Source organism: Orbicella franksi, chromosome 15, assembly GCF_964199315.1.
Source record: "Orbicella franksi chromosome 15, jaOrbFran1.1, whole genome shotgun sequence".
Taxonomy (NCBI): domain Eukaryota; kingdom Metazoa; phylum Cnidaria; class Anthozoa; order Scleractinia; family Merulinidae; genus Orbicella; species Orbicella franksi.
This window is the reverse complement of record NC_138159.1, coordinates 11012984-11039808: the sequence shown is the minus strand read 5'-3', so window position 1 is coordinate 11039808 and position 26825 is coordinate 11012984. Positions and strand designations below refer to the sequence as shown.

Genomic DNA, 26825 nt, shown 5'->3' with positions numbered 1-26825 from the left:
CAAATGCTTTTTCATAGTCCACAAAGTTGATATAAAGAGGTGAATTCCACTCCAGGGACTGCTCCAGGATGATATGCAGCGAGGCGATTTGGTCGGTGCGAGACCTATTCTTATGGAAACCAGCTTACTGCTCGCAAAGCTGCGGGTCTATGGCATCTTTCATCCTGTTCAGCAAGACTCGATTAAACACCTTTCCTGGAATGGACAGCAGTGTTATACCTCTGTAATTGGAGCAGGAGCTGAGATCACCTTTTTGGGGGAGCTTGATCAGGTAACCTATCTTTCACTCTGTTGGTACCCGCTCCTCTTCCCAGATCTTATTTAAAAGAGGGTAGAGCAGCTCCATGTTTGTCCTGATGTCGACCTTCAGTACCTCTGCTGGGATGTTGTCAGGTGCTACAGCCTTGCCATTTCTCAGCTGCTTGATAGGGTTTTGAATCTCCTTCTTTGTTGGTGTGCTACAGTCAATGGGTAGGTCGCTGCTGGCTGGCTGTATGTCCGGAGGGTCTGGAGGGGCAGGTCAGTTGAGCAGCTCCTCAAAATGCTTCACCCATCTCTTCTTCTGCCCCTCATAATCAGATATTGGTTGCCCATCCTTATCTTTCACCGGTCTCTCTGGCTTGCTTTATTTTCCCAGTAGGTTCCTTATGGTAGCATAAAGGTCCCGCTTATTTCCATGATAAGCTGCCTCTTGAGCCTCTGCTGCCAGCCACTCCAGATAGTTGCGTTTGTCTGCCTTAAGGCTCCTTTTGACACTCCTGTTCCCCCCTTTGTACTCCTCTTGCGCCTTAGCTTTTGCAGTTCGTGTTCGGTTGTTGTTAACAGCCACCTTCTTTGCTTCAATCTTCTTGCCTGTATTCTTTTCCCGAAAGCAGCCTTGGTTGGGGTTCCTCGGACCCAGCACTTCATTGCATGTCGATGTGACCGCTCCTTTCACTCTCTGCCACCTTACGTCAATGCTTTCCTCTTCCATCAGTTCTTGCAGGGCCTGGAACTTATTGGAGAGTGTGATGCTGAATTCCTCCCATTTGTTGGTAACATTTAGAAGAAAGGTGTTGTACCCCAAGCATTGGTTTGTCCTCCCTGTCCAGTTCCTCCTCAGTTTGAGTTTCAACCGTGCAACCAGGAGATGGTGGTCTGAAGCCACATCTGCCCCTTGCCTGACACACACATCTTGGAGAGTTCTTCGGAATCTCTTCCTGATGCACATGTGATCAGTCTGACTCTCTGTCTGCAGGTCTGGTGATACCCAAGTCGCTTTGTGTATCCTTCGCTGTTGGAAGTAACTCCCTCCCGTGACCAGGTTGCTTGTAGCACATAGTTCGGCAAATCTCTCTCCATTGTCATTCATCTCCCCTAGACCTCGCTGCCCCATGATCTCCTCCTAGCCCTGTTATCACTGCCAATCTTGGCATTAAAATCTCCCATTACAATGATGACGTTTCGTTCTGATAATACAAAGATCTTAATATGTGCAAAACTCCAATAAACGTGGGCCATTTCCATTTGATTTCCCTACTCCAAAGTGACTTAGACTATGTATCATGGTCTGCACCTACTCTCGCATTGAAATCTCTTAGCATAATTATAGGTGCCTGTTTAGGGAAGTCTTCAATGACTTCATCAAGGTGGCTATAAATTTTGTCTTTTGCTTCGCTGTAGAGGTCAGAGAGGTAGCATAGGCATAAAGCAAGTTTCCTGGGCCAACTGCAGTATTGAGCTGCAGAGACAGGAGGCACTCAGACTTGATATTTCCAGGTTCCACAGCACTGAGTAGAGTATTCCTGATGGCAAAAACTACTTCCTGCTCCTCTTTCCCTGCCACAGGAATTATTTTCCTGTTTCAGACGTTCTGAATCATCAGCCAGACACGTCTCCTGAAGAGCAGCTATATCTATTTGCAGCTGAAGAAGCTTGTTGATGATAGCTGTCTTGCTGGTGTCATCTGTTTCACATGGGTGGTTAGACAAACCAGTGTAATCATACTAACATTATAATAATAATAATAATAATAATAATAATAATAATAATAATAATAATATTTAGTTTTTCTTTCCAGATCTTCAGGATAATAAAATTTGCTTGGTGAATATTTGTCTTCCTTGTCCATGTTGTAAGCTCTTTATTATGTCTACGTTTTAGGTAGTTTCTTTGCAAAGAATGGAGGTATTTACATTCCAGCTCCCTCCCTAACATTCCAGCTCCCAAGCTTGAGATCTGGTTTCCACTTTAATCATTTTGCTTTTGAACACTTGTCAGGTTTGATAAGTCCCACACCCTCACACAAGTCCCACACCCTCAGTGAGGCAGGTGGCCAGTGACAGGATAGCACCTTGCTGCCTAGGGGCTGCCCAGCTTGAGGTGGGCAGTAGCTGTCCAGCGAGGTTGAATAACCTCTCCCATCCCATGTGTTGTATCCTCCCTGATATAGCGAGGCTTGAGTGCCCTCTCCAGGATGCTAGCCTGGGAAGATGTACAAATGAAGTATTTTCATTATATGGCAAGGTAGTCTTGAGGTAAATCATAGCATTCTGATAGGTTCTTTGTTGGTCATGTATTTTTTCTTGGCTGTGTTTTTTTGTTTACGAAAGCCAGCAAATTCAAAATTTGTAACTAAAACTGCAAGAAGAAAACTTGTAAATACCCCCATTCTTTGCAAAGAAACTACCTAAAACGTAGACATAATAAAGAGCTTACAACATGGACAAGGAAGACAAATATTCACCAAGCAAATTTTATTATCCTGAAGATCTGGAAACATCTGATAGAAACTGAAACAGGAATTAGTGAAAGCCAGGAGGCCATAGACAACTTTACAAACAAACAGAATAGTGCTGACACAAATAAGACAACTACTGATATGAACACTCCTCTCCAATACATGGAAGCTAACAGTATTATGACAAATGAAAGAAAGCTTAACTGCATCCAAGCTTGACCACCTTTGGTCCAAATTTTTTATGAGCACTTCAAGGAAAAATGGAGAGCAGTATGAGTCAGCAACAATTTCCAGTTTTCAGCACAGTATACAGCAATACTTAACTGAGAAGAAATATCCATTCAACATACTCAAGGACAATGAGTTTGGAAAATTGAGAAGCATACTAGCCGCAAAGTGCAAGTCACTATTTCATGAGCATGGCAAAGGAAAGAAGCCACAAGCACTTTAAGGTGATTGATGAAAATGAAGATGCTCTTTATGAAGTGGGAGAATTCAGTGACTCCAATCCACTTTCACTTTGATGAACTGAGTGGTAATATTTATCCTTACACTTTGGTTTCCGACCAAGAGATGAAAGCTGTAAGTTATGCTGAGGAGATGTTTAGCTTCAACAGCAGAATGATGGCCAAGCATTCCTGGCTAGGTTAGCCGAGCAAGGTGCAAAGACCTGACATGGTCAGAAGGTCAGGAACATGGACACCAAAGAGTATTCCAGCTGAAGGTTTTTGCCACCAGTATGGAGAGATTTCCAGTCAACTTCAACAAGAAATTCTGCTGTCATCAGCCAGTGGAGCTGAATGCACCAGAATCACCATTTTACTTCGTGGTCCAGCATAATCGACACTCAAATGATGAGGGCACCCCCGGTAAAAATGAAATTGGAAATTTCCACTGCAGCGAAGAATGCTGGCCTTTAGCATGAAGGAAAAGAGTAACCAATCAGTCCGTCAGGAAAACTTGTGTTTCAAGGCTGCTCAATGCAGATTAACCGGAGAACTTTGAGGCCAACTGAGTGGCCTTAAAAGCGTTGAGGGTTTGCAATCTCACAAGTCAGTTTGTTCAAAATTCCAATTGATAGGAGGATGTCCTTGACCCTCAGCAGAGTGGCCATTCTTGATCCAGAGATGACACGATCTCTAGTGTGAATAATCAAGGTCTTCAAGGACTTCTTCAAGTAGCCACTTGTTTGACTGCAGCAACAGCCACAAGCACCACCAAAAATTAATTGCTTAATCATGCTAGCGATCCTTTACTGCCTTCTTCTGCTCCAGTTTTTGCACCTGCAAAAATAGAATCCATTAGTGGCTTTACCTTCCAAATATTTTGTGGCAGGGCTGGAAATAACAGTCGGTCGTTAGACATTGTCCGACCAAATTTTAAATATGTCCGGCCAATTTCACATTATGATCGGACATGATGTCCAAACATTTCACCAACACCAAGTTATTGTACATCCATAAAATTTAGTTAGATACATTGTTAAAAGGGTCAAAATTGCGACAATGCAGCTAAAATTTCATCTTTGGCAACCAAAAATGCTGGTTTAGTCAACAGCCGGAAATATGTCTGCGTTCACAGGCTACCATAATGGCGACTACGTTTCTGTGTTGACGATCAATAACAGTTATTTTCTCAGACATTAATTATGTCCTTCCAGAAACACATTGTCAAAGATCTTTACTTCTATAACATTCAATATAAGAAAAGAAAGCAATCTATCCTTTTGCTTTGCTGTAAAGGACTCCCTCACATTGGAAAACTTGCAAATGGCTGATCATGTTTGGAATCGCCCTAATATATAGATTTAGGCCAGCCTAAAAATGTAGGTCCTGGGCTGGGTTGTTCAGAGCCCAATTAAGCTAACCCAGGAAAAGGTAGAATTTTGATTTGTGTTTTGTAACTTTGCAATGAGGTTTTCTGTATATTGTTTGGCCTTCTGTTTTGAGTTTTTATAATCACCATATACACAAAACAAAGCAGGAAAAAAAACATTTGTATAGAAGAAAAAGTTATAATTCAGTTAACTTTTAATCCTGGGCTAGCGTTAACTGGCTTCCGAACAATCCTGCCCTGTTGCAATCGAAAACCAGCACTTGATCAGCAGTCAACTTAAAAGAAACATGTGACCTGGATGAGCTGTAAACTTGAACCCGCAATATGGTCAAGTGATACTGGTTAGCGGATACCTTGTTTTGACAGGTGTCAATTGATTAGAAGAATGGATGTCTAATATCAAAGAAGTACACAGTAAGCCAAGGCTGTATGTCTCTGTCAACCTATTATTTGGAGTATGGCCGCCATGTTGCGCGACTCCATCGTCGTCGTCATCGCTGTTGTGAATACACGCCCACGAGCAATACCGCTAGCCATGATAACCATGAGAAAATCAACTCATGGGTTTCCTTTTCTTTTCTTATATGAGTATGGGGCTCCTCTTGGCGGTCCTTCAGGCCACCGGAGCTCCGCTATAATGCATTGCAAACCCGTGAACATTGAGTGCGTCGTGTATGCCTACCGATTGCATCTCTTAGAATACATAATCTTTCATAGACATTACATTAGCTATGTATACAAAATTAGTGGCCAAAAACATCTTGGGAATTTTTTTTTCACAGATTTTATGCATTGAGTTCTTTTCTGAATAAAATTCCCACTTGATTTTTATCACTTAGTCGCCAAATGGCTACTCCAGAATTTTTTGAATTTTGGGCCCTTGACTCTGACAGTTTGAGCCATAACCTGGGCTCCTGCCATATCATAAAGCAGAAGTGTTCATCTTTCCTGTACTTGCCAAATGAAAAGTACTTTTCCGAAATCACCCTATTATGCATTACGTGCATTGCGATATGCTGTTAGACCTTCATGTATGTACCCTAGAGTCAACTTTGGTGAGGAGCCTATCACTAGGAGCCTGCAACTCCCATACTAAGCCTATGTCACGGTCTATTTTTAGACTTCTTTTCCCAGGAAAAAGTCAGTTCTGGTCTATATGAGCACGAATCGGTAAGGAGAAAAATGGTGGCCTCAGGTGGACATGTCAACTTAGTCTTCTGGTGAAATTATAAAGTCTGTGCTTGTGATTGGTCACTGAGGTTCCTGCAGGGGTCTGAATTTGCAAGAAATTCAAACTACAAATAGATGGGTCTATGAAAAGGCCGGGACAGGAATAATTGGGGTAGTTGCACACTCCTAGTGATAGGCTCCTGTAGCATTCAATAAAAAGCTAGGTTTGCTTGAAGAACATATAATCAGCAGATAACCAGGAGAGATCAGTGCAGTCATCTTGTAGATAAAGTCATCTAATCATTATAAATGATTAATAAATCAAATTTAAATGGAGTTTTGAACGATATGTAATGAAAATTTTTACAGTATGCTAATAAATTTTATTATGATAATTACTTATGCAAATCAATTATGCAAATTAATGTCCGGTCAAATTGATAATATATTGTCCGGCCAAAATGAAGATTTGAAAGGACACATGTCCTGATAAAGAAGAAAAATTATTTCCAGCTCTGTTGTGGTATGTGAAAATTGACCACAGTGAAAAGAAGCGTTGAATCGTTATCAAGAGTGATGAGGACGATTGACTTAAAGGCTGCTTCTTTATCAGCTGTGTATAAGTTTTACAGCAACCAGTTTTGACTTCTCTTGACCGATATTTTGTTATGTGCAAGTTAAAGTATTCCAGGATCAACAGAAACCATTTTCCAAATTTCAGCAACCTGCAGCTGTTGAGACTTTTGTCAAATTCCATAACAAATTGTTCTTGAAGTCTTGTTTATATCTAACATGACTTACCACCAATAAATTTGTTTTCAAACTTGTGGTAGCTTGTTCTTTCTGAGCTGCGTCATCAATAACCCGTTACAGGGAAACCCTTTGAATTCAAGTGACCACAAGTGCATTTTACAGAAAATAAACCAGCATGGCCCGAGTGCCATGTAATATAGTACTTGTCAACCTAACTAGCCCAAGCCTTACTGGGGGATATTGGCCCTCAGTTGTTTTTAGTGAAGTTTTAGTGAAGAGTGCACTATTGGGATGGTTCTGGGGCTGCCATCTGCTAAAGCACTATGGAAGTATGGTGCTAAGGTGTAAACTTTAATGTTTGTATAATTATTAAATTTCAATTAATCAATCAGTCTAGAGGCAAGGAAGTAATGGGGGTGGGGTGGGACAGGTACATGTATACTCTAATAGTATGTAAAATATGTTACACCCACTCTTAGAGTAGGTTTGTGTCAACATTCACAAAGCTATATATTTGTTTCAGGTAACCCCTTGCTCTCCTTGTGGTACTATTCTCTTTGGAACAAAACCAATTTACTCTAAATGCATGCGCAAATTAGTTAGCGTTAATGTATGCATTAGTTAGCTTCTCCTTAGCAGCTTGTATATTTCTTCCCTTAATTGTGAAATCAGGAAAGTGCTGGCACCTAATGAAAGCACAAATTAATTTAATTAGTCTTTGAGGAGACTTCTTCACCAATTAAGGATATAATCTCAGCCAATTAGCGATGTTTACCTTCAATACTTTTTGTTGAAATGATTGTCAGTTGTATCAGTCAATATCGTTCATGTGTATTAAATTGTTAACAACAAAGATGGTAAGCAGAAAAAGAAAGTGGTATTCCATGACTAACTGATAATTAAATTAGTTCTTGTTTATCAGTGAAAATAAAATTTGCATTTTGAGTAAAATAAAATCATTCCTCTTCCATTTCTTCATCAGATATTTAACTTTCTTCCCTTTGTCTCTAGTAATGAAAAAAAAAAACAAGCACATCTCCCGCATGTTTTCGAGAAAACAAGAGCTTTATTTGACATATCTTTGTGAGGAAAACAAAAGTATCAAGTTACAAACATTGGCATGAAAAGTGAAATTGTCATGTTTGCTACTTCACATATTATTAAATTTAAAATGAATGAAAATCAACAGAAAACACCAGAGTAAAATTTTAAAGCTGTCATGACAAATGGTAATTGTAAGTAAATTTTGGGCCTTGAATGAAAACACAACCATGAAACATACACACTGCTATTAAAGGGGAAAAGCCCTAGAAGACTGCCAAGGGAAATACAAACCATGAGTGAACGAGCAGAGGTGAATACCTATGTGACTACCGTGCCAGAGCTATCAATTACGCTCCGCACTATCTGGGATTGTCTCACTACATGTAGTTGTACGGACCTCGCTGTGCTCAGTCTGTAGCCAATGTTCCCTGGTAGAGCCCTCATGCACAGTTAGTAAGAGGTCATAATTTTCTCAATTTTTTGATACAAAAGGATATCATGTGGTGCATGTTCCTGTTGTATCCATGTTTGACAGGAAACAATGTAGTTTGCAATGTAGTTTAACTTGCTGTATCAAGAAAAATAGCCTTCTTTATATTTGTCCATTGTGTCTGTATGATTGAGATTCCCTTAATTCTAGAATTTCTCTCTCATTTCAAATTTTGTTTCCATGTTGTTTCTTAATTTTTAGGTGACTACACAGACTTTTATTCATCCAAAAACCATGCAACAAATGTTGGCACAATGTTTAGAGGGAAGGACAATGCTCTCATGCCAAACTGGTAAGAATCAATGTGTGATGAAAAAAGCCAAAGATTCATAGAGCATAGGTTTGTTGGTTGGCACAAAACACAGACCCCCATCTGGACCTGAACCACCACCCCCCTCCCTGCTGGAGCCCTTGTATTGTGACTTTGTCACGCACATTTTCTTGTGCTTTGTGCCAGCTGCAGTATTTACTTTAAGGTTTGATTGGTTGACTGTATTGCCTGTGTTCTTGTGATTGGCCAAGGTGATGACTCTGGTTTTAGTTTTATAACACTTGATTGAAAACCACTCTAAAAACGTTTTGCATTACTTTCATAATAATATGAATAATATTTATTATAATGTTTATAAAACTGGGTTTGGTTTTATAACACTTGATTAAAAACCACTCTAAAATCTATTGCATCACTGTCACAATAAATTATACAAATAGCATTTATTATCAATGATGATTACAAAACTACATTTTAAATAGAATTAATTTAAGAAACATCATTACAACTGCTACCATCACTTAAGATCAAAAGTTATTTATTGTCTGGGTAGCAAGCATATTGCTGATGACTGCAGTTTAACAGTTGACTTTTCAGATGTAACTAATTGATGACATGCTATACAAAATGCTAGACATTGATGAGACTGGAAAAAGACTAGGAGATCTCTTGCCCAAACATTTAAGACATATTCATTCTTTGAAAGTTTAAATTTGTAGGGTCCAACTGTTATAATATTATACTTAATAATGTTAAATAAAGCAGATGCCAATACATGGACAGCTGCCTACATTGTAGATTGAAGGTGACATTAAATGTAAACCTGGCAGGATTCATTTACCAGTTGGATACCATGGTAGAGCATCTTCTGTCATAGTGTCAGGTACTCCAGTGCGACGCCCTGTTGGACAGACCAGGCCTGATGATAGTAAGTACTAGTGTTACTCTTGATATCTCCTTCTAGTTTAGGCTATACACCTGTAAGCCTGGTTCACACTTGTGAGATAAGCACAAGCATAAGCACAAGCATAAGCACAAGAAAATGTTAATGTGCACTGAGGTAGAATAAGAATAAGCATAAGCACAAGAAAAAGAAACATTTTCCTTTTTCTTGTGCTTGCACTTATGCTTATTACGCTTATTTCACTAGTGGGAACTGGTCTGAGATAAGCCCAAGCATAAGCCCAAGAATTCAACCAATCAGAATAACACTGTTCCAGATCTCCTCTCCGTCAACAAAATTGGCAGATGAGAGGTTGGCAGAGCTTGTCCGGAGCTATCCAATTCTGTACGATAAATTGTTGGTTGACTTCAAAAACGCACATAGAAAGGAGTTAGCGTGGAGCGAGATCGCACGAGAGCTAAATTTGAAATCAGGTAAGCAAAAGCACAAATCGAACTGAGTTTGTTTACTCAAGGAATGATTATTAAAATAAAGTGTACCAGAACTTTGGTTATATTCACCAACATCAACTCAGCAAACAGTGCTGGCCAGATAATGGAATATTGATTTTGTCGTAATAACATGACTGTGTTGTTTGAAATATTATTGTAAACAGTAATGTGACTTGTTTATCCAGGCAATTTATTCTCTATCACAATGGTATACTGTAAGCTTAGCACGACTGCACTGATCAATAATATGAAAGAAGTTGAAATGTGCTGATCTTAACTTATGGTAATTTGCATTATTATGTGAAAACTAAATATTGGTATAACTCCCATTAAAGATTAGGTATTCTTTTTGTCTTAATGGCTTTTGACTACTGAGGAAATAAGTTCTCATACTGAGTAACTACAATATCTATCTACACAAAGAATGCATTGACATTGCTGGCACTACACAGTGTACATGCTGGTTTTGTGTCACATTAACCTCTAAAATTGCGTTCATAGAACGCAGTCCTAATGCAGACTTCAGCCAAGTTTCATGGGATGGTTCACCTTGGGTCTTGCAACACTAATTTGGCCACTCTGCAGTGGGGGCAAAAATGAATGACATCATTACCAAACCATGGACTCTATACATTTCATGTCTATCTGCTACATCATTCTTATTCTCTTTTGTGGCTTCTTTTGCTGTTTTGGACATTTTGGAGCATTCTTTGGACTGATTTTTCACTCTGATTGTATTCAACAAAAGGGAATGCAACAACAACAACCATTTATTTGTACTCACAATTTATAAACGCGGTCCCAAAACAGACCCCCGGGGGAGGTACTTTTGGAATTTCTGGGTGGGGATGTGCTGCTTGGACCCTGGAACCCTTAGCCTATACCAGAGCTAGTTCAGCTGAACTTTGCTACCCTATACTAGAGTAAACTCCCCAAATCCCCCCATCTATCGACACTGTTGAGGCTGATTTGTGTAAATTTAAACTTGCTGATTTGATTTTTTTATATTTTTGAGTGGCAATTCCTGGTTTCCTTAGTCTAGATAAAATCTTCAACCAACTAGTCAATTTTGTGAAAAATGATACCCTATTCTAGACCCAAACGCTCTGATTTATATACCCTATTCTAGAGTAAACTGCTTGAAAACCATACCCTTCACAGTGGCACATACCTATATAGCCCATATATGGCAGTGCCCCCCCGGGCACAGACCGGAGTGAGATTTGTTTGGCCCAGTGAAAACGAATTACAATGCTAAGTATGTGTATACGAGGCGATTTGCTTTTTCGATCATTCATGATCGCTCATTTGTAGAAGTTTTGATTCTGGACTGTATGTGGCCTGTTTGGTCAGGATGCGAGATGACATGCCTGTGATACATAACTGGGACAACAATTATTTATTCTGTTAACGAACACGGCTGTGAATCGCCTTGGCTTGGGGATGTTAACCATGGGAACAGCTATATTTCATTGGCTATATTTTGATTACATTTGATGACTTAAATCAATTAGTTCCAGTGGCCAAAAATAGTTCACTGTCTAGTGCAGGTCAAAATTGAATCGATGGAAGAGTAATCTGAAGCCAAGATCTATAAGAGTAAGCCAGAACTAAGGAACAACAATGTAAATACTGACTATTTAATCATCAGCGGACATATTAAAAGAAAAAACAAAACAAAAAAAATAAATAAATAAATAAATAAAATAAAAAATAATAAAAAACAAAAAAAACAAAAAACAGAAAAAAAATAATAAAAAAAATAAAAAAATATTCCACAAAAAATAGTGGACTCGACACTGGATCAACATCTCTGTTAACCGTTGGTCAAGTGTCAACTAATTTGTGATTGATGCATATGAGTCAGTCAACACTCAGCCAACTATCAGCCGACTGTTGATCAAGTGTCAATTGAGATGTTGATCAAGTGCTGATCAGTGTCAATCGAATATCAGGTGGAATTTCGATTGAGTGTTGATCAAGATTTCGATTGAGTGTTTATCACAGGTTGATTGACAGGGTTCGTACGGGTCCTGGAAAACCTGGAAAGTCCTGGAGAATTAACATTAAGATAATGGGAGTGAAAGGGTTAATGTGAATTTTAGAGTCCTGGAAAAATCAATCTGAGTCCTGGAAAAGTCCTGAAAAAGTCCTGGAAATTTGTTTCTGAAAAAGGGTATGAACCCTGGATTGAGGGTATCGATCAGCACTCAACCGCAGATGCCTTTAGTACACATGATCCATTTTTTGGTCTGTTCACTTTGTTAATAGTCTTTGGAGAAAACCAAAGACCAATTTGAATTGTTAAACAGTGCATTCAATATGTTTTGTTCTTGTTACTAACAGATATATAAAATAAGGATATAGCAACTTTTTAAATAGATCTGACCAAGTTGTTCTGTAATGAAATTGTGGGGGCAGATCCAGGATTTTTCAAGAGGATGTGGCCGGTTAATTGGTTTTACAGAATCAATAACGCATGCCCCTGAAATGGTGCATTTTGAGAATTGAGAGAAGTGATCAAAATGGTTGACTAGAGCAAAACAACTTATTGAAGATTTAGCAAGGACGAATGGCGGGACATAAAAATGAGGCTTGATATTTCACAGTAGAGTGCTGCTTTTTACGGCATGGCCTCAAGGCTCCTGTTACTCTTACTCACTGGTGTAACTGTTATCACTATTATCGTTAAAAAAAGGTGCTTGCAATCACAATGAGGTACCTGTCCTTACTCACTCGCCCACTCATCCCTGTAGTGCTGGCTGTTGCAAAAGTTGCCTTTACTTCTGCCATAATATAGGCACTCTCAATCAACCCCAGAATTGTTGCTATGATCTGTACCATTCCTGTTGTGTTGTTTACCATAAATCGTGTTTCATCAGTTCATTAAAAATTAATATTAAGGGTGTTTTTGATTGTCCGATCATGTTTGTTTACTGATTACCTGTCATTGGTCAGTGGTTACAATGGGGGATAGATGTGCTAGCTTTTGCTGTCACAAATTTTAGCTTTTTTATGGGCTGTCATATTGGTCTCAGTTCCATTGTGAAAATGAAAGAATTGCCTGTGTGGGGTCATCATCACCAGGCACCCAGACTAAACGTTTAAAATTTACAGCCTCTACCTCATGATCACAAGGATTGTTGCCACCATCTTGGATCATTTCCGCAAGTGAAGTGCTACCTAAACACACCAATCAACTACTATGCGAATTCATGGGCTACTTTTCAACAATCACTGTTATTAACAAGTGGTCACATCAATCCCAACCCTGGTCCTGCTTTTTCGGACTCAAATAAGCGCTCATCATGCTGCCAAACAGTAGCCAGAAATCACAGAATGTTAATGTGAGGCACATGCAAGTCGAAGTACAAGGAGCTGCTAAATGCTACAAACATCATTTGGTCTGCACTAGATGCTAGGAATCCCTATCAAACATGCAACAGCATGTCCTGCAAGCGACTCAGCCAGACAGAACCGAAAGTACTGAACAAGGTTAATTGTTAGATTTCAGAATGAGCACGAAAATATCATTTAACAATTCTTTATCTGAAACAGGCCCATATTAATGTGAATGGTCTAATGACAAAAACGAAGCTCCAGGAGGGCTGGCTACCGAGCCTAGCGAGCCCCAACTACCTGTTTGTTGTAACCCAACCAGGGGTGGCTTTGGGGTTACTGATGCTTGCCAAAGACACCACCCCTGACTATGGTGGGCGAGAACGTCCATCTTCCCAAAGTAGGCACCAGCCTGTCCTACCCCGCTGCCCATTTATTATTATTATTATTATTATTATTATTAAAGATTTGCACAGCTATTGATGATATTGAAGCTGGTTTCGTCATTGGCTCCGGGCAACAACAAGTTGCCTAGGGAAGCCAAGAAACACCCCTTGTTTGCTTTTTCTCTTCTTTCTACATCTCCAGCACCTTTCTATGAATTCTTGCCGACCCCAACAATGCACATTTCTGGATCAGTCCAACAGGAATGCCCACCTCAATGGCTCTCAGATTGGCCTTCAGTCTCAGTGGTATTGATCCCAATGCTGTCACTACCACTGGAATAACCTTTGTCCTCACACCCCACATTTTTCGAACTTCTCTTGCTAGGTCTTGATACTTTTCAACTTTTTCATCTTCCTTCTCTCTCACCCCATTATCCTCTGGAATTGCCACATCTATAATCTGACAGCTCTTGTCTCTCTTGTCAATGATCACCAAATCCGGTCTCCTAGCCCCTATTTCATGGTCTGTTCGCACACTGAAGTCCCATAGAAGTTTGTAATCCTCATTTTCAAGCACACTGTCTGGAACATGGTCATACCATCTCTCCTTTCGTTCAAACCCACATTTTCCTGACAGGTCCCAATGGATTACTCTAGTCACGTTATCATGTCTCCTTTTGTATTCTTTTTGTGCCAGTTTCGAGCACGAACTTACAATATGGCTAATGGTCTCGTTACTCTGCTTACAGATTCTACATTTCGGGTCATTCTGTGACTTGTCAACCATCGTTTTAATATAGTTTGTTCGTATTGCTTGATCTTGTGCAGCAATGATAAGAGCTTCTGTTTCTCTCTTGAGCTTTCCTTCTTTTAACCAGGTCCATGTTTCCTCACTTCTTTGTTCTTCACCCTGTCTTGCAAACTGTCCATATAACGGCTTTTCTTTCCAGTCTTGAATATTTTCAGTTCTTCTGCTCGCTTTAAAGTTGGCAGCTGTTTCTCTATTCTCATCCCCATCCCTTCTGACGGCTTTTAACAGTTCTTCCTCGCTTGTTTGGACATAACATTCTAGCGATATCTTTGCTTGATTGACACAATCCCCTACGGATATCAAACCTCTCCCTCCGTCCTTCCTTGGCACATAAAGTCGTGCCACGCAGTCCCGTGGATGGAACCCTCCATTCATGGTTAGCAATTTTCTTGTTCTGCGATCTAGGTCCCGAAGTTCTTGTTTCCTCCATTCAAGTATTCCTCCTGCATATCTAACGAGTGACACTGCCCAGGTGTTTATGGCTTGTATCAAGTTTCCACCGTTCAACTTCGAGCGGGCAACTTTTTTAACGCGTCGTAAGTATTCTTTCCCGAGTTTGTCCTTCATTTGGTCATGAAGCATGTCGCTGGCCTCAAGCACTCCTAGATACTTGTACCCTTCGCTTTCTTCCATTGCTCTTATTGTAGTGTCATCTGGTAGTGTTATGCCTTCTGTCTGTGCCAGTTTGCCACGTTTTATGACCAAGACAGCACACTTCTCAATGCCAAATTTCATACCGATGTCATTGCTGAATATTCTCACTGATTGTATGAGTGAGTCCAGTTGGCACTCACTTCTGGCGTAAAGCTTTAGATCATCCATAAAGAGAAGGTGATTGACCTTTGTCTTGTTGGCATATGTGTATCCCGCTTCGCACTTTCTGAGAACTAGGGACAGCGGAATCATGGAGACCACAAAAAGGAGGGGGGATAGGGAATCACCCTGGAAGATGTCCCTTTTGATGGAGACACTTCCAAGACTTTCTCCGTTTGATGTAAGTTCCGTTTGCCAGCCATTCATGGAATTTTCCAGTAAGGTCTTAACATTTTGAGCTGCACCAAATAGTTCTAGACATTCAAGAATCCAGGAATGTGGTATCATATCGTAAGCCTTCTTATAGTCAATCCAGCCCATTGCAAGATTCTTCTTTCTTGATTTGGCCTCTCGTAGGACCATTTTATCAATAAAGAGCTGGTCATTGGTTCCTTGGGAGCCTTTCCTACAACCTTTCTGCTCATTCGGTAGTACGCTCTCGGTATCCAGGAATTCGTAGAGCTTGTCAGATATTATCCCTGTTAGCAACTTCCACATTACAGGTAAACAGGTTATGGGACGGTAATTTCCTGCTACTGTGCCTTTCTCTGGGTCTTTCATTATAAGGACAGTTCTTCCCTTGGTCATCCACCCAGGAACGTTCCCACAGTCTAAGCATACTTGAAGCTGGTTTGCGATATTGTGGTGTAGGCCTGTAAAGTTCTTCAACCAAAACCCCTGCACCATGTCTGGTCCTGGTGCCTTCCAGTTCAGAACTTTCCTGAGAAACTGTGTCACCATGTCTATGGTGATGGACAACTCAGCTTGCTGTGGCAACTCCACTTCCTCTTTCAACTTCTTTAACCATTCTGCATCCTTATGATGTGTTGACTCTATGCTCCAAATGCTCTCCCAAAATTGCTTGGCTTCTTCTGAATCAGGTGTCATATCAGGTGAGATTTTGTCTCCACTTAGTTCCGTATAAAATTTTCTCTGGTCTGTCTCGGACAATCTGTTCTGATGGAATTGTTTGTTTCTGTTCTCATATCTTCGGATCTTTGTAGCCTTGGCAGTAATTCTTTGTTTGAGATCTTCAGAGACATGTTTAAGGCCTATTTCAGCAATCTTGTACTTTCGCTCCAGCTCACGTTTGTGGTGTTCTTTTAACATTCTGCCATGCAACAGTGCTGTCACTACTTAGATCCCGTCTCATTTATTATTATTATTATTATTATTATTATTAGTATCATTATTGTTATTGTTATTATTTCTAATGCTTTTACTGTCTTACAAACGTCACTTACAATACATTAAAAAAACTATTTACAATGCCTGACATTACCTTATTTACTTACAATATGCAATAATTACTTATTATGACTTACACATTACATTACTTAAGGAGTTACAATACAATGCAATTACTTAATAATTTATAGAAAAAAAAATCCAACAAACTAACAAAAAAAAATCGCAACAAATTACTAAGGGAAATGCCTTAAATGGTGAGAGGGAATTTCCACTTCTGTTGAAGTTCCCATTCACCATTCAAGGTGGCAGCAATGTATTTTTCTATCTCGATTTTATCCTGCACTAATGAGATAAAGTCGCTGAAAACAAACATAGTATTATTTAGCGCATTGATATAAAGAAAGTATTTGCCTAGCAGTGTGAGGTGGTTGAGAGTCAAACGGTGAGTACAGGGACAAGTAATTCCAAATAATACCTCTGGCTCAGAGAGGAGTAAACTCGCGTTACTTACGGTAGAATACCAGCTTTGGAACTTATACCAAAAGGAAGACACTTGCAGGCAGCTAATAAACAAATGACGTATGTTTTGACTATCAGAGGGGCAGATAGGGCAGGATGGGGAGGCAACCTTGTTCATTTTGTATAATATACTGTTTGTGGCTAAAATGTTGTGTATAATTTTGTGCTGGAATATTGCCAATTTAACTTATTTTGTGGCTGTGAACGGCAGAAGATAAATTTTATTTAGATTCTCCTTTGCAATACTTTATGATAAGAGTTTTTTCTGAAGTGGGATGAGGAAGATTTTCTAAGGTTAACAGTTTGTCGTATAACATCTTGCATACTATAGTACAGATTGGCGGCGGGGGTGTAGTAGAGTCGCCAGAATTAACATGAAGGAGCTTCTTCCAACTTTGAGGGATCGTGGATATAAGACCATGATATTGTAAAAAGTTGCAATTTAGCGTGTATTTATTGTGCAAGGAAAGGAAAGGCAGGAAGCGATTTTCATGCTCGTCAAAAAGGTCTGAAATTTGCTTTATGTCTGCTCAGTGCCAATGATGGGAGATAATCCTGATGATATCATTATTAAACTGAGTTGTCTCTTCGAAGAGATCTGTACTTGGTGCAGACTCAATAAGCTGACTTTGCATCCTGGAAAGTCTGAAGTAATGAGTATGCAATGAGATCAGTTTGTGGGCCCACTGTTGCTTGTGAAGTGTGGGGATACACAAATTGACTACACAACCAAAACAAAATTAGTGGGTGCGGTCATCGACAACAAACTGACATGTAGAGATCAGCTGGAGAAGACACATATGTCACTCAGCACTCACTCACTCACTCACTCAGCGTGTGCTGAAGAAAATGCGATACCTTCCACCCAAACTACTAGTCAGAAGCATTTTACTTTAAGACTGATTCCACAAATAACATATTGCATATCTGTCTGGGGCAACTGTTCTGTTGCTAGGCTATATGAAATTAAGAACTTACATATTAAAATAGGTAGTTTTATTCACAGAGTTTCTCAGAATGTTTTGGAAAGCAGAGTTTGCGTGTTATGGGAAAGGCACAGTAAGCAAGAATGTTGGAGTGGGAACTTTTAATGGATCGGAAAATCTGCCCAGGAAAAAGAAAATTGATACTGGGCAGGACAGTGCTTCAGTATCATCATCATAATGATTTAGGGAAACAATCAATTCTAACATTAATATTTCACATTAATATAATTAATTCTAACATTATACTTTCTGTCATTTGCCTGCACACAGCTAAACCTCCAGTTTTTGGACCATGTAAATTACTGGATTTTGAGCTTGAAATGGTAGGTCCTAAAAAAATGTCCTAATTAATATGTAGCCAGTACTGGAACAGAGCTTGATATACATCATGCATGATAGATGGCAGTGTACTAGTTAACAAATAGATTCCATGTTGTCGTACGTCTGTTCAATAATAGATCACAGATGATGTCAAAATGTGGTAAGAACAAAAAAGTGGCACATGAGGCGATAGCCGAGTATGTCACTGATGTTCTTACCACGTTTTGACGTCTTCTGTGAACTATTACTGAACAGATGCACGGCAACATGGAATCTGTTTGTTTTATATAATAACAAAACAAACTACTACAGCTAAAGCTTTTTTTAATTTCAAAATCTTTCAACAGAACTCGAAAGCCGGCCTTTGCCCACTTTGGTGAACACGAAAAAAGCCATTTGTGCTTTTAAAACCAAGAAAGAAAATAAATATTTTGCTCCGCAGTTGTAACTTTTTTCAAGTTTCTTACAATGCGAAAACCAACGTCGTTATTAAACATAATGTTTAATCTATTTAACAAGTAGATTCCATGTTGCCGTGCGTCTGTTCACTAATAGATCACAGATGAAGTCAAAATGTGGTAAGAACAACTAAGTGGCACACGAGGCAATAGCCGAGTGTGTCACTGATGTTCTTACCACATTTTGACTTCCTCTGTGATCCATTACTGAACAGACGCACGGTAACATGGAATCTATTTGTTTTATATAATAAAGAAACAACAGAAAAAAATCTTTCAACATGACTCGAAAGCCGGCCTTTGCCCACTTTGGTTACACTTTGGCAAACACGAAAAAAAGCCATTTGATGTAATTAATCTATTGTCTATACAAAATGAAGCAATCTCATTGGTTGCTATGCATAGCAAAGAATTTTGGTTGGTCCAGGAAAATCACGCCACTGTCAAACTTGATACAAGTGTCGCTTCTCGTGGAATGAAAACTTACAGCGAAAGTAGAATTGAACTGGGAAATCTACAAATCTTAAAGAAAATGCTGGGAAAGTCAAGTCAGTTTTTGTCATCAGAGCAGCCCTGTGAGCCAAAAAGCTTGGACGTTGCCTTGAATATTGCAGGAGTTGAAAAAATACGCTCAGAAAACTTGCGGTTGCGGTCAACCTGGAGGCTATTGGATTCAAGTTTTGAATGAAAGAAGCATTAGTCACGGTGGAAATTCGTGTCCTCTTTGGTTGGTGATTCTCAAATCACTTTGAAGTAGTGTCAAAGACACCTTTTAGCTGCGATACAGTTGGCCGTGAGCTGTAGTGAGCTATACTTTGCTTGCTGCTGTGCTCTGAAACGGACTGGGACATTCGCATCGGAAAGCAAGGTTATGTCTTTATTTTAACTGATTATAAGAAGTGATCGATGTTTTCATGTTTTCATGTTTCATTCCTGACATCAATCAGTGTGTCAACAGTTATTTTGAGACTGAGGAAAGTTGAATTTTTTAAATAAATTAATCTCATAAACATTTTGTTTATTGGGTTTGTTAAATTCTAGATAAGGCAATGGTTCTCAGCTTACCAAGACCAATTTTGTGTTTTGTTTAGTCTCGTTCAACTACCGACTGAGACTGTTCGAGTAGTTTTTCTGAGTCATTTTCTAAAAAAAGAAACAGCTTTATCTTTCTTCTTCCTGCTTCTCGTACCTGTTCAATGCCTCGACAAGACTTTTTTGTACCTTATCGTTTGTCCAGTCACATAAAATATTATCTAAATTCTCAAAACATTCCGCCATTTTAAACACAGAGGGAAAAACTTTGTAATGATGGCGTCAATTGTGCGTCTGTCCTCTAATAGATTATAGGCAAGAACCAATCAAAATGTGAGAATAACTTGGGTTATTATATAAAACTAAATATGCTTGGAGTAAACATTGAGAATAAACTGCCATGCAATAACAATATCACCCATAACATCTTTGATATAGACAATATGTGTGAATACGTGTATATAAAATTGTCTGCCATAAATGCCGCCGCATTAATCTTGGGAAAGCAGCTCATGGTTATCTTTTCTTTTTTGCTAATTTCACTTGCAAACCTTCACTCTTAACAGTGCTTTTAAGATTTGAATCAACTCGACCTTCATGTAAAACGTTTTCACATTTACAGGTAATGTTTTAGACAAGGCCCATTTGTAAAATTATGGAACAGGCTCCCAAGCAAACGAACATACCTAAGATAAACCTGGAAACTCTAATGGATGAGTGATGCCAAAGCTGCTATGCAATAATTAATGAATTAGGTTTTTTATTTATAATTTTTGTTTTATTTATTTATTTTTTTTTTGTCAAGTATTTTTATGAAACTTGTAAAAAGACCAATAATTTCTTTAAATTATTCTGAGGTTTTGAAATTTGTAAATAGGGTAAATTTATTTTTAAATTTTTCTTAGGTTTTGCAACTTGTAAATAGATCAATTTTTAAATTATTCTTAGGTTTTGTAATTTTTTTTAGGTAGGCGTCCTCTATTAGTAGAAGGTTATTCATTGATTAAAACAATTTTGACACATTAATTAAAGTTATTATTATTATGTTATTATTATAAATATACACTATATCTATATACAGTGTTCCAGACTGGAACTTGTGCTGTATGTTCTAAATGTCAACAAACTCCATGCAGATCAAGTTTGACTTGCTGATGATTAAAATCAGCTGTCTGTTTAATTACATGCTACTCAGCTAAGATATTTTTCCATGTAAAGAACAGTTATGGTATATTCTATTTATGTTTCTGGGTTGAGGCCTATTTGGGGTTCAGAGTTCTGTTTTCTGCTGATTCCAAATAATTTTGATCTTGGCTGTTTCTAAAGTTCACAAACATAATCATATTAAATTAAGCATGTATCCTTTTGGGAGGGGGAAGGGCAAATGTTGTCCATCCCCAGACACCTGAAAAAGGAGATTCATGATGAGATTAGCTTAATTTCGTTCTTGTAGCCTGAAATGCAGAGAACATTTTCTCTTGCAATTGGTTATTGAACCATTTAGATATGTCCAGAACAAATAAATAATTAATTACAAAAAATCAAGCCCATCGCCAGCTGAGCCTTCATATCCAGGGTTGCGTGACTGGATACAGGGATGTCACTTACTCAACCAGAAGTAATGTGATCAACTGTGGCTGCCAGCTGACATGATTAATAGATAGTAACATGATGATCACACTTGGAAATAAGGGTTTGTCCGCTTTGTCCGCTTTGTCCATCTATCATGCTTTTTTTTTAAATTAACACACAACAAAACACTGTTGAAAACTACTTACAATTTAAACTTCTACGTACAAAAATAATGCTAATACAATACTCATTATATAATAACCCAAGTTATTCTCGCATTTTGATTAGTGATATTGTTATTGCATGGCAGTTTATTCTCAATGTTTACTCCAAGCATATTTAGTTTTATATAATAACCCAAGTTATTCTCACATTTTGATTGGTTCTTGCCTATAATCTATTAGAGGACAGACGCACGATTGACGTCATCATTACAAAGTTTTTCCCTCTGTGTTTTAAAATGGCGGAATGTTTTGAGAATTTAGATAATATTTTACGTGACTGGACAAAAGATAAGGTACAAGAAAGTCTTGTCCAGGCATTGAACAGGTACATGTACCAGAAGCATAGTCTAGCAGGAGGAAGAAAGATAAAGCCGTTTCTGTTTTAGAAAATGACTCGGAAAAAATACTTGAGCAGTCTCAGTCGGTAGTCGAGCGCGACTAAACCAAAAACAAAATTGGTCTTGGTAAGCCGAGAACCATTGCTTTATCTGGAATTTAACGAACCCAATAAACAAAATGTTTATGAGATTAATTCATTTAAAAAATTCAACTTTCCTCAGTCTCAAAATAAGTGTTGACACAGATTGATGTCAGGAATGAAACATGAAAACATCGATCACTTCTTATAATCAGTTAAAATAAAGACCCAATAAAGACAACCTTGCTTTCCGATGCAAATGTTCCAGTCCGTTTCAGGGCACAGCAGCAAGCAAAGTATAGCTCACTACAGCTCACGGCCAACTGTATCGCAGCTAAAAAGTGTCTCCGACACTATTTCAAAGTGATTTGAGAATCACCAACCACAGAGGACACAAATTTCCACCGTGACTAACGCTCCTTTCATTCAAAACTTGAATCCAATGGCCTCCAGGTTGACCGCAACCCCAAGATTTCCGAGTGTATTTTTTCAACTCCTGCAATATTCAAGGCAAAGTCCAAGCTTTTTGGCTCACAGGGCTGCTCTGATGACAAAAACTGACTTGACTTTCCCAGCATTTTCTTTAAGATTCGTAGATTTCCCAGTTCAATTCTGCTGTCGCTGTAAGTTTTCATTCCACGAGAAGCGACGCTTGCGTCAAGTTTGACAGTGGCGTGATTTTCCTGGACCAATCACAGTTCTTTGCTACGCATAGCAACCAATGAGATTGCTTCATTTTGTATAGACAATAGATTAATTACGTCAAATGGCTTTTTTTCGTGTTCGCCAAAGTGTAACCAAAGTGGGCAAAGGCCGGCTTTCGAGTCATGTTGAAAGATTTCAAAATAAAAAAGCTTTTTCGGTTGTTTCTTTATTATATAAAACAAATAGATTCCATGTTACCGTGCGTCTGTTTAGTAATAGATCACGGAAGACGTCAAAATTTGGTAAGAACATCAGTGACACACTCGGCTATCGCCTCGTGTGCCACTTAGTTGTTCTTACCACATTTTGACTTCATCTGTGATCTATTACTGAACAGACGCACGGCAACATGGAATCTACTTGTTAAATAGATTAAATATTAGGTTTAATAAAGACGTTGGTTTTCGCATTGTAAGAAACTTGAAAAAAGTTGCAACTGCGCAGCAAAATATTTAATTTCTTTCTTGGTTTTAAAAGCACTGTTAAGAGTGAAGGTTTGCAACAAAAAACCAATAAAGAAAAGCTAACCATAAGCTGCTTTCCCAAGATTAATGTGGCAACATTTATGGCAGACAATTTTATATATTCAGACATATTGTCTATATCAAAGATGTGATACAAATGAAAAAAATTTAGTTGTTTCTGATAATACACACTAAGTACAAAGTAGAGCATTCTTTAGTTTTTTATAGGTTGGTGATTTAATTATAGCTCTTGGCAAGTAAACATCAAATGTTGCATGATTCAAACCTCCAGCCATGTCTAGCTGAGGAGTGGCAGGGATCTCTTCATCGACAAAACAGTAATAAAGAAGAAACCAGGAGCAAAACATGAACCACCCTCAGCCTCCTTAGTCTACTGGGTTAACAAGGGTTGAACTTCCAGAAATGAAAGCAAATGGAAGCTAAAGGCATCAATTAATGCTAGTTTGTAAACCATATATAACTTGTAGGTATTGCTTTTGATCTGTCATTCCTCTAATATAGGCAAACGTTATTCTAACAGGCATTCTTTTGTGGACCAGGAAACAATCTTGGTGAACCTATTGCTATAAATAAGGTAAACTATGTTATATATATTTGCTATTTATTTATCTTTTTTTTTATTTTAAAGATGATTTCCAGTCCGTGCTGCGCGCTCTCGAGAGTTTGTTTACGTTTTTTGTTTTGTTTCATGTAAGTCATCACAAAATGTAACATTTTGGAACTACTTCCATGAAGTAAATTCAAAGTTTCAAGTCAACCGCCCTTATGGATGCGAAGCTTTATGCTTTGTTCTCTCTCATATCACTTGATGAAACAACTTCGCAGCTGAAGAAATCAATAAAGCCGTTGGAAAAAGAATTTGAAAGGCCTCAGATAAGGTATGTGGTTCGTAACGAATAACATTGATTCACATTCTATCGAGTGAGATTTATCATGTTTATAAACATTAGGGTGCTGAGACTGCGTGGTACGGCCTGGAAATCATCTTTAAATTTACCTTTTAATCAGTATATTTATAAAAATTATATATAACTTAAAAGCACCTTTGGATATTGAACAAAGTGTTTTACGAACTATACAGTTGAACTCTCACGGGGAAAATAAAAATACAGTCGAACCTCTGGTTGCGACTACCTCTCGTAAGCGACCGCGACCACTTTTAGAGCTAAAAGTTGGAAATTTTCTTTTATTTTTAACCTCTTGTAAGCGACCACTTGACAGATAATAGAGCATAAATTGGATAGTAAGGTATTCTAACATCGCATTCCTGAGTATTACAAGAGATGGACATTTGTCAATGGAAAGAACCGGATTTTTTCTCGAAATTGACCTTTCACATGAATGAAACATTTTAAACACGGGGTAAGTCTCTGCAGTTACCATATGCCAATGAGGCAAAATATTGACTCAGTATGGTCTAAGCTCTCGTAAGCGACCACTTAGGCTTGACATTTTGGGTGGTCACTTACGGGAGGTTTGTATTCTACGCATACGCTCCATGTGACAAAAACTTCATAGGGAAATCACACACTGTATGTTCGATTTCTTCATTGCTCTTTTTGCTGAGGAAACTGGGTTTCAAATTAACTATGGTTACACAAAGCCTTACGTCGGCAAATACAAAGTTTCGCTTGGGAAAGTTTACAATGTTTATTTTTACCAACCTGATGTAAAATCTCTACTTATAACCTAACATCTAACACTTGGCACGCATCGAGTTTCCAGGGTAGGCAGGCAGACTGTTTCTGTGTAAAAAGTTAACTTACCCAGGGTTGCCTCATGTACCCAAAACCTGAGATACATGGGGGCTAATTAAATATACTTTTATAAATTCTTGTGATAAATTGACTAAGTTATTTTCAAGATTATTATGCCTGCTGAGTATTTGACCAAGCAGCGAGTCTGTATTGTCAGGAGCTGTGACTGATACATCAGAAAGAAAAGACAGTCTGTGATTGTTTACTATACAGGCACAGGACCACATTTTTGGAATGGTTGTCATGAATGACTGGAGTGGTAGGTGTTGTTCTAGGTTTCTTTTTCCCGTAGTGACAGTTTTCAAATGAGTATTCTATTCACAGGAAGAATGTACCTGTTACATGAGGTTAAATTCAAACTTTGTGGGTGTTTTTTTGTGTACTTTAATTTCACATAGTAAATTCAAGCTATTACTGAAGATAATATTATTCGTTTTAATTAAGTCAATGCATTACTGATCGTATGTAGGTGTTAACTGTGCGCTATGAGCCTGTATGGGGGGCATCATACCACGCTATTGAAATTCAGATGATAGTAAAAGAGACTAAGTATGTATCGTTAAGGTGGCTCAATAGGATTTTCAATATCCTATAGAAACTTGAACGTTACTGGTGTGCCAGAGAAAAATGAAAGTTTCAAATGACATATACATTTTACCAAGATCTGAGTTATCATGGCAGCATTATGAAGTCATACCTTATTTTACACGAGAAAGAATAACTAGTCATTAAGGGCTAGTTTGGGATATACGGCGCTGGGATCAACAACCTGGCAATGAGATCAATCACTACTCAAAATTATCCCCGAGTTTCATATTCATTGAAACATTTTAACGTTACTGTATGCCTTTAGGGGTGTCTCGCTTCCAAGCAGTATAGCACGTCTGGTTTAAACTGTAGATACCAAAACTTCTTTATAAATTTAAAGCTTATAGAGCTGGCTATCAAACTATACCAATAATTTTGAAATAAAATGAATGCAAATTTTTTGCGACCTCTCAATGAGCGTATCCAAATCACCTTTTCAAAGCTACAAGTCAAAGGGAATTTGTTCCTTTGCCCTCATATTTGGACAGTAGCTAGTTTTAAAATACATGTATAAACCATAAAACCATGTCTAGTATTTTTTATTTTGAATTGTAATATAGATGGGACTCTGCGCGCGTTCTGGTTGGTCAAAAACCCATGTTTTATCCGAGTAATTAACAAAGAGATTCCATGTTGCCGTGCGTCTGTTCAGTAACAGATCATAGATGACGTCAAAATGTGGTAAGAACAAAAAGGCAGCAGGCAGAATTGAACTGCGAAATCTGCAAATGTTACAGGAAATACTGGAAATATCAAGTCAGTTTTGAATTTTGAATTAGCCTTGAATTTTGCAGGAGTTGAAAAGTACGCTCGGGAAACTTGTGGTTGCGGTCAACACTGGAGGGCATTCGATTCGAGTTTTCAATGAAAGGGCCGTTAGTCACGGTGGAAATTTGTGTCCTCTGTGGTTGGTGGTTCTCAAATCAGTTTGATATAGTGTCGGAGACACCTTATAGCTGCGATACAGTTGGCCGTGAGCTGTAGTGAGCTATACTTTGCTCGCTGCTGTGCCCTGAAACGGACTGGAACATTCGTGTCGGAAAGCAAGGTTATGTGTTTATTTTAACTGATGTTAAGGTTATTCCTCAGAATTGCATTGCGCATCCCTACTGCGCACGATTTTCGCGTCATTAGTGCGCACTCACGAACGTGTGCATATTCACAACATATACAAAATGGTGTCTTTTTCTAAACGGCTTGGCTTGCGACAGACAAATCCTCGTTTCTTCTCGGAAACGAGTACCGGGAACTAACGATTTTTTTATTTAGTATGAATGCGGCGATCACCTTCTTTCCATACAGTGAATATAGACCAATTTCCATTGCAGAGTAACAAATTATCACTTAAAATGAGCTAGCACTCGTAAAAGATGATATTTGTCCTCAAGAACACTGTGTGCTTGGAACATATTGAATCACTGTCGACTAAATATAGGTGCCTTTGTCATGAAACGTACACGAAATTGCTCCTTAACATTGATCCAATACTGCTCATGTTTTCTGCATTTCCCTCGTGTTCTCAAATGCCCGTCGTGTTTTATC

General features: G+C 38.6%; 1 protein-coding gene and 1 pseudogene across 1 annotated transcript in view; both read left to right on the top strand.

Annotated features, from left to right (window-relative positions):
* The window catches only part of LOC145469975 (fumarylacetoacetase-like), a 76731-nt gene that overhangs the window by 41653 nt on the left and 8253 nt on the right, over positions 1 to 26825 (top strand). Inside the window, exons 7-11 of the mRNA XM_081453804.1 lie at positions 8214 to 8304; positions 9114 to 9211; positions 17994 to 18046; positions 23459 to 23512; positions 24909 to 24954. Of these exons, the coding sequence (XP_081309930.1) occupies positions 8214 to 8304; positions 9114 to 9211; positions 17994 to 18046; positions 23459 to 23512; positions 24909 to 24954 (342 nt within the window). The remainder of the gene's footprint in view (positions 1 to 8213; positions 8305 to 9113; positions 9212 to 17993; positions 18047 to 23458; positions 23513 to 24908; positions 24955 to 26825) is intronic.
* On the top strand, positions 2402 to 8207 carry LOC145470006 (uncharacterized; annotated as a pseudogene).